Source organism: Adiantum capillus-veneris, chromosome 2, assembly GCF_014529385.1.
Source record: "Adiantum capillus-veneris isolate H3 chromosome 2, ASM1452938v2, whole genome shotgun sequence".
Lineage (NCBI taxonomy): Eukaryota > Viridiplantae > Streptophyta > Polypodiopsida > Polypodiales > Pteridaceae > Adiantum > Adiantum capillus-veneris.
In genome coordinates this window covers 18,888,657-18,897,555 of record NC_140932.1, presented here as the reverse complement: position 1 = coordinate 18,897,555, position 8,899 = coordinate 18,888,657, and the positions used below count along the sequence as shown (strand labels likewise).

The following is an 8,899-nucleotide window of genomic DNA, read 5'->3' as shown; positions in this document are numbered from 1 at the left end:
GAGGAGACCTGTGATGCGGCGAGTCTCATATCTCTTTTTGCTGCTGCTGATCATGAATGATCTAGCAGGCTAGGGGATGGGCGAATTATGTCAGGAGTTTTTTTGAGCAAGGGATTGCGCATATGTACATACACATCCATGGTGCATCGAATAAAGGATTACCCAATTTCCATAGCCAGGTGGTTACGTGGGGCCCACGTGTGTACAGGTAGGACAGGGTGTACATAGTGCAACGATTTTCACTATTATCAGTACCAGTGTGTTTTTTCTACAATAAGGAGGAGTTGGTAGCGCGTAAAACTTCTCGAGGAAGCTATCCGCGGGCCGACGACATGAGGTAAGCAGGTGCGTCAGATGGCATCGAGTGGCGTAAGGAGGTCGAACGGGGTCAATACTTGCACGCGGAGAAGTACGGACACGACGTGGGTGTTTTCTTGTGATACTTATGCAGAAAGGTCATCATGAGGACCACTTTTTGGGGCCACTTCACGTGGTTGCGGGATGCATTATTGGGAAAAACTGAGTGCCCGGTGTGCGGATGATGAAAAAAGGTGACAACTATGCATTGCGAGGTCAGTTTTTGGCCTGTTCGGGGTCCGTTTGAGGTCATCTAAAAGGCCACGGGTGCCCAACTAATAAAGCTAAGTGTGGGAACTGAAAAAAGAGAGACCAAAAAAAACGTGGAGAAGAGAGGAGGAACAGCCGCAAGTGTGTTTTTTGTTGTTTTTGGAGCATTTTTTGGCCCTAAACTGCTCATCCGAGGTCGGATTTGAGCACTGTGGCATTGTAGGGTGGGGTTTTTGGGCGTTCCGGACGCAATAGCGTTGTCCATTTTGCCAAATTCCTCACATATTTTTTGCTGTTTTTCTGTGTAATCTTCTCCGGTGAGTGAAGCCTCTGCTTAACTTTGTGGTTGTATCTGATGTATTTCCTCAATACTGTGTAAACTATTTGCCCCATTGGTGTTGGGTTGAGCTTCATTGAGTCTAAACAACAGCAATTTTCTTCCTTTGAGCTGAATTGAGAGTGTGTGTGTGTGAGTGTATATGTATGAGTGTTGAGTGGGCAAGTGGGAAATCTCTCTCTTCTCACTCCGTCTGTGTGTTTCTTGTCTCGGCCAGGCTGGCTGTGTAAGCCGAGTGGTGTCCCATAATGTGTGTGTGTGTATCATCCCAAGAGTGTGTGTCAGGTCATTATAGAGGCGTTGTGTGTGTTTCCATCCCGCTCACAACGTGTCTCCCATTTATATTTTAGACTTTGACTGTTCACACATGCCCATCATGTGTGTCCATCAATTTGTGTGAGCACATATGTATTTGTACATTTCTAGTCACCTCTCATTATTTTTATGGCATCAATGACCAATTCCTTAGAGAAAAATTATTTAAAATTCCTATGAAGAAGTCATGACTCATGTATAATAGGTATAAGACTAGGTTCTCACTATCTAGTAAAAACGTGATATCCCCTAATTTTGTTATTTTCCACCATAGTCACAATTTATTATTTTTCTATACCAGAGTTTATATGGCTCATTACTACATGTTTCTTGGGATAGAAGCATAAAACTTATTACATATTCTTGCTCAAAATACACTACCACCAACATTATCTATCTTCAGTCATAAATTACATCTATATGATTTCTCACACATACAATTCAATAACATTTCTAGCCAACAATTCCGATTTTAATCGGAGGCAGTGTCCTAGTCTACTATAGACAACCTTGTTTCACAAGGGGCAATAGACGACCTTGCTTCACAAGTTTTGCCCCTTGTTGTGAATCTATTTAACATAATATGGCGGAGGGGAGTGTCCTTCCCACATGGAGCAAGTTGCACGATGAAGGCTAAATGCCAAAATGTGAGAGTGCACGCGATAAAGAGGGGCCACATTCGGCGTTTTTCCGAATCCCGATTTCGGCAGCTTCCATGCTAGTGCACCCTGCGCGAGGTGACACAATGGACCGGCAAGAGCAGTCACGACTCACACTGTGTGTGTGTGTGTGTGTGTGTGTGTGTGAGAGAGAGAGAGAGAGAGAGAGAGAGACCAATTGAAGAGCACGCATTGCACTGTGAGATATGGCTTCCTAGCAGAGTTTGACCTACAACATGGCTGGCCTGGTTACTGCGTCTATCTCCAATGTTGCTCCTCTGAGCAACAACCTTGCTACCTAGAATGCCCTTCGCAAGGAGGTCCCTGTGGCGCACGCCAGAGTCAGCATGAGCTTTGACTATTGGTGCTGGCCCGATGCCCCCGAATACCTTGGCCCCTTCTCTGCCGAGACCCCTTTCTACCTCAAGGGAAAGTTCTTTAGCGGTTACGACTGGGACACCGTTGGCCTATCTGCAGACCCTGAGGCATTTGCCAAGATCAAGGCCTTGGAGGTTATCGACAGCTGATGGACCATGCTTAATGGAGCTTTGGGAATATCCATCTTCCCAGAGGTTGCACAGAAGTATTTGAATGTGTCCTTCAAGGAGGCTATCTAGTTGAGAGAGAGAGAGAGAGAGAGAGAGAGAGAGAGGATGCGATGCAACAATGGAATCAGGAGAGAGAGACTTCATGAACAGAGAGATGGGTTGGAAGCCACTGGTTTGTTGTTGAACCAGTTGCAACATGGCTTAGAGTGTGAGCTGAGAGATGTCCACGTGACCCAGCTGGGGACAGAGAGCTGGGTGAGGGATTGGAGGATGATGAGGGCCATCCTGGATTACCACCTCCTCACCCTCATGGACATGAAGAACACGGACAAGCTCCTCATGTATGCAACCAATGGAACATTGCATTTTGTAGACATGATGGATGCATTGTAGAACGAGAGTGGGATGCTTTGATCCAAAAGGTGCAAAACTCCCTGCAAGAGGTAGCATGTATTAAGAATCCTTCAATAGACATGTTCCTAGCAACTCTTAGCCGCAGACTGGCAGATTCCGTTGATGAAAATCTCACAAAGGCAATAACTTCCATCCATGTGGCATTACACAAGATCCTCATATAGGCAAAAGAATACACGACTTAGGTTTTTGAAAGAAAACATCGTGCTTGGCACTACCTTGGCCGACATGTATCCCAAATGTGGTGCACTTCATAAAGCACAAAAAGTGTGCGAGGAGCTTGATGTTCGGGATGTTATCGCTTGGAATGCAATGTCCAACTATGGGCTATTCTCGATAGATGTGAAGCGAGGGTGTCTCTCCAAATGCAATCACATTTGCTTGCATCTTGAAGGCAAACATGGCAAGGCGAAGGGGGAGATCTATGATGAGACGTCTGTAGCTTTTCTCCAAGGCATGTTGTGAGAACATGACAGACATATGCTCCAAGATTGTGCTAAGAAGAAGGATTTTTACCAAGGCAATAGGATACATGCTAATATTCATGATAGTGGGTTGCTTGAAACGAGCACACTCTCTATCTTTACTATCTATCTATACTATCTATGATAGTGGGCTGCTTAAGAATTTCGGTCCCTCCCCCTGGTCACGTGTCGCAAGCAACTTGATCCAATTGTGTTCTCTGTACTCCCAACGATGCAAGCGAATAACGCATGTGGGGGGAGAGAGAGAGAGAGAGAGAGAGAGAGAGAGAGAGAGAGAGAGATGTGCCAAGAGAAGTAGAGAGGAAGGTGGCTGGCCATACTAGTCTACAAAATGTAGAGGTCCGCCATGAAAGTAAAGGTCTCTCCCTTTTCCCAAAAGAGTTTTCAATAAAAATACAATGTCGGTGGTGTGTCCTAGGAACGGTAACATGAGATGTTCAAGGGTGGGTGAGACTCAGTTTCAACAAGGCCGGCCAAGATTTCGTTTTCCCACATCAAGTGTGAACACAGATCGAGCCGTGCACAGATCCTTGCAAGAGTGGACGCGTCAATCTGCACTCTCTGCGTGGGTGCCGTGAGTGTGTGTGTGTGTGTGTGTGAGAGAGAGAGAGAGAGAGAGAGAGAGACCCTCAAGCCGACAGAATTGGTGATTTGAAAGAGACTTCTAAAAGGAAACGAGCAAAAGTTTGAATGGCTTCAGAGAGTACAAAACAAATTGTACACGGACCTTTGCGTTCAAACTTGAAAGCAAGTGTGCACTTTGCCCACTAGTGTGTTTCGAGCTTTGTACTTGTGCAGAGCCCCAGAAGCACCAAACTGCAAGAGGCGTCGATCTGCACAATTCCCGCCCAACTAAAACTCCCAACATTATGATGGCAGCACCCCAAGCTCAACTCTCCTGTCGCAGCCATATGTTCCTTCCTTCAGATCCTTGGCTATGGTATACATGAGACCCCTGCCTGTGGTGCACACCATTGAACCTCCTCTTGTGCACACCATTAAAGCTCAACTTGTACATGACATTCCTGCAAAAGACTATAACACCATTCCCGACAGCACTTGCATCGCAATAATTTTTCCGAAGGGCGGCCGAAGATCCACCGCCTTTGGCTTCTCCCCACGAATGTTGACAATGCGTATCACATCTTCTGTCTGCAATTCCTGATCGGTTGATCGGGCCCTAATAATGCCACAAAACATACCAGACATAGCCCCTGCCACCGGCTGCTGCATCTGCTTCAGCATCCCATCCTCTATTGGGACGGACCTCCATTCATCCTTGCTCTCTTCGTAAACCTTCAGCCTCCCAGAAGACTCTTCCACAACATAAAGCTTGCCATCAACAACCACACTTTGCCCACTCCACCCGTCCTTCATCCCTCTTGGCATATCCTCCCATTTGCCACTCCCAGGGTTGTAGATCACGCCTACTCCGCTCACCATGTGCAGCTTCCCCTTGTAATTCAAGGCACTGATACCCGCCCGACTGAATGTGCTCGACTTCAAGCACTCGATTTCGACCCACTTTCTGGCACCTGAATCATACATCTGTGCAGATTTTGAGAGTGCCATATCCCATTCTCGCCCACATCCGCTCGCCACCAAGAGCTTGCCCGCTGCAATACCGCAAGCGCACCACTTCCGCGGGATGCGAAAGGGCGCCCCCTCTGACCATTCTTGTGTCTGTGTATCGAAGATGAGAGGACAATCAAGCGCAGGCTCGAGTGCGCCCTGTCTCTTTGTGTCATTAATTCCGCCCTTCTCTAGTCGCGAACCTGCCACCATGAAGAGCTTAGTAGCAGAGCTCGCACACTGCACAGGGTGGAGTAAACCGATGAAGCTAGGGCTAGAGACATGCAAGTCACCCGGGTGGGGGAAGGGGGGGAGGCTATGCCAGGAATTGGAGATGGGGTCATAAGCATGCCATGAGAATGCAGGGGCTACGCTCATGTCGGCATGCGAAGACGTCTCTACTGCAGAGGGATTGTGAAGAAGGGCATACAACCATTGCTGGCGCTTGAAGCCGAGAGAATATCGCAGAGAATGGAAGTAAGCGGAGTAGGAAACCATGGCTTGCCAAGAGGCAGAGACGCGCCAGAGCAGAGAAAGCGAGGGCACTCTGGCCAGACAGAGGAGGGCGAGGTCGTCAGGCAAGCCAGGCAGAAGCTCAGAAGAAGACGCCGAGGGCGTGGGACTGCATCGCTTCTTTGAAGGTTGAAGTACATTGACGCTATGGAAGCTGGACACTGTCCTCTTCTTCGAAGGCTCTAGTGCGGGAGTGTGGCTGCGGAGGCTTGACATTACAGAATTCTTTGGAGTAGCGATGGCCGCAGCGGGGCTATGGAAGCTTGAGAAGTTGCAGAGAGCGATGAGGGCGTGGAGAGAGAGGAAAGGAGGGGAGGGGACTCCAAGTCTCCAGGCGAGGGAATGGACACTGGACAGAAGAAATGGGGGCGCGGTTCCGCTTTTGTGGTTCAGATGTGCAGGGGTTGATACGTGGCACCCTTGACTAAAATCACGTGGAACGTAGATTATGGAGGTGTGCATTTACGTCAAAGCTAAACGTTGACATTATCCCTCTCTTACCTTCTTAAGGTAAGATCCCTGTCCCGCTGAGGGAGTAATAAGACGAGGTTCACGAGACGGCATCAGAAGAGGTATGAGGCCTTCCAGGCGGAAGTAGACAATACATAGTTCTTCCACCGGGCAATGATTCACACAAGACACAAGCAGAGGAGCATATGTGGATCATACAAACGGTTGTGTTTGCTTGTTGTCAAGGTGGAAGAGCCAGGGCGGGGGGGTCTCACAAGACACAAGCAGAGGAGCATATGTGGATTGTACAAATGCAGCTGATTGGCTATGTTTGCTTGTTGTCAAGGTGGAAGAGCCAAGGTGGGGGGGGGGGGGGGGGGGGGGGGGGGGGTCTCACAAGACACAAGCAGAGGAGCATATGTGGATCGTACAAACGCAGCTGATTGGTTGTGTTTGCTTGCTTTCAAGGTGGAAGAGCCTACGTGCGGGGGGGGGGGGGGGGGGGGGGGGGGGGGGGGGGGGGCGCGGCAAAAGAGGATTCTGATTTTCTTCCTCTATGTGGCATGGGGTTCTGTCTCTTTCATCAGCTGTTGTGAATGTATGTCTGACTGAAGAACAAGGCTTTCTGAAAGAAGTACAGCAAAGGTTTGCTGGTTGGATAATTGAAAAATAAACATGTAATGTCCTCGTTTTGTTGCTTACATCTTTTACATAAATCCCATTCCAAATATATGTGCCTTAACCGCAATCCAAAAAGCCTTTTGCAATATAAACCATAATACATATGACTGTTTGATCCAACAATCCAGGGATCCCTTTTTGGAAACTGATAGATTTCTCTTGCTCTTCTAAAGAAGGATTCAAAAGGGACCCCTTGGTAAAGATAAATGGAAGTTCAATAATAAAAATATGCAATCTATCATATGGAACATCTATACAAGAATAGCTAAGTGACTAGTTTGAGGCTATGTCATCCTTATTCATTCATCTATCAAAGATTTTTATATGCTTCCAATGTACTACACCTACTTTAAGGCACTTATGGGCTTTAAGTGCCTGATCTATAGCTATAGGGGCAATTAAGTTATTGCACCATATAGAATCCTGCAAGGAGAGTTTATGAGATGGGAGGGGTAGCATGCTTGTTTTCCCTCAAGTTTGAGGGTATTCCAAGTGTGCCAAAACCTAGAGATCAGTTTAGTACTTTTGGGGACAAAAAATGATCACCAATGGGAATGTCTTCAAGAGAAAATCATTTCTAGCTTCTACACAAGGTGGTGTGAAAGTCCAAGGTTTTTCTTGTAATGAGAAGGGATCAATAGCCATCTGAGTTAGTGGATCTGAGAATCCACTTTACAACAATTGTTCAAGAGGAAACAATGTCCAGAAGCCCCAACCCCCCATGTTGTTTGGAAGAAAACCTTGGGTACCTTCCTAACATCCACTTCCTTCCTGTAAACAGCAAGGATTGTATACATAGAGTCTTTTATGAGGGGGAAGACTACCTCAAGTCTCTCAAAGAGGGATCTCCTCCTTCCCCCTCAAGGATTTTATAGATATAGGATTTTATGAGGGGGAAGACTAGTCCCAAAAGAAAAGGGAAAATGTTACATTAGTCAACGGACATGAAGTGCTTGATGGAGAGATAAGAGCCTCTTGGTAGAGTAAGATTGACAATATGCACATACACTGTTTCCATGGGTATATACTTTGAAGTTCACCTAGAGATTGGGACTCGTACATTTCTAATTGCATTACATAAGGAAACTCAAAGAGATTTCAAGTTGAAGCTAAATGAGATGACATGATGAAATGATAAAGAACCAAAAAGGTCTCTATTTCTAAATTTCCACACCCACCAGAGGTATAGGATCTTGCATTAACATTGGAAGAGGGAATCCAATCCTATTTATATCGAGTAGAACCTCCTTCCAACTAAATTATTGAGGGTGCAAAGGGAAAAATACGTCAAGAAGGATCTTCAACAAGGGCTTGTTGTGCTAGGAAAAGTAAATAAACGAGATACCATGGATTCCTCCTCAAGGCCACACATTTTGTGCACTCCATTCCCAATTCCCAACTTTTTATCCTTCTGAGCATTCCACACAGCCTTGTGAAGGGATCAACTAGTGCAATACTTCTTGCTTCTAAGGCAAAGAGAAATCCCATGCAACTCTAAATGTAGTAAGCCATTGTCTTTGAGGCAACACATGCCCCATCCATCATTAAGTATGGACTGAAGCAAAAAAAAAAATGGAGATTTATGCCATCCTAAAATGTTTTGGGAATGACCTTACTAAGAACATAAGCTTTATTTTCTAGAGTTCCATGGAGCTGGGATGAAAAACCTATAGCCTTGAAACAAGCAGATTTATTTTCTAGATTCCCATATGGTTGGATGAAAATTTGTACCCGTGAAACATCAGATTAGAGACAATAGAAGAAACACCAAAGGAGAGAGTTTTCCTAGGTAGACATCCATATATATAAATCTCTCGATTTTCTAATTCTTGCTTTGAAAGCCTTCTAAGAAGACCTTAAAGGGAAATGACCAATTGGTTGGGTGGATCCACCAAACCAAATGAAGTTGCATAACACAATCTCTTGAAAAGAAGAAATGATCTCTTTCTAGTTAATGAACTGATACATTTGGAACCAGCACTACCACAGTTTGTTCAACCAATTTAGAAACTTTGATGACCATAGGAACATAGGAGAAGAGAGCTTCCTACAAAGACATATTAGATGAGGATTTGCAAACTTTGAGAGAAAGAGATACATTATGTTTAACCAGCAAGGCCTAGTAGTATGATGGAGAGGTAGCTCTTGCTATCCATTTGGAAGACAATACATTTGGTAGCCTTTCAAGTCTAGAATTCCCCATCCACCTTCACCCTTAGGCAGCACACATGTGTCAAAAGAAACCTTAGAAACTTTTGTATTTTGTTTTGTACCGCCTTTCCATTCTATCATTTAGAATATGTGCTTGCTAGGTATATCTAGTTTCCAAGCCCAAAATTATATAGTCCACGCAAGGGT

The 8,899-nt window shown here is 45.6% G+C and overlaps 1 protein-coding gene and 1 pseudogene across 1 annotated transcript; both read right to left on the bottom strand.

The window, feature by feature from the left end:
* Positions 1-662: 662 nt before the first annotated feature.
* LOC147462457 (uncharacterized) lies at positions 663-3,826 on the bottom strand (annotated as a pseudogene).
* A 146-nt stretch (positions 3,827-3,972) lies between these two features.
* On the bottom strand, positions 3,973-6,131 carry LOC147462456 (F-box/kelch-repeat protein SKIP25-like). The gene has a single exon (XM_086484049.1). It carries the CDS (start codon positions 5,870-5,872, stop codon positions 4,361-4,363), a length of 1,512 nt encoding a protein of 503 aa, XP_086340175.1. The 5' UTR covers positions 5,873-6,131; the 3' UTR covers positions 3,973-4,360.
* Positions 6,132-8,899: the final 2,768 nt, after the last annotated feature.

Bases quoted from the DNA above. Each gene is read 5' to 3' on its own strand.
- LOC147462456 (XM_086484049.1), bottom strand. From the start codon at position 5,872: ATGCACACCTCCATAATCTACGTTCCACGTGATTTTAGTCAAGGGTGC.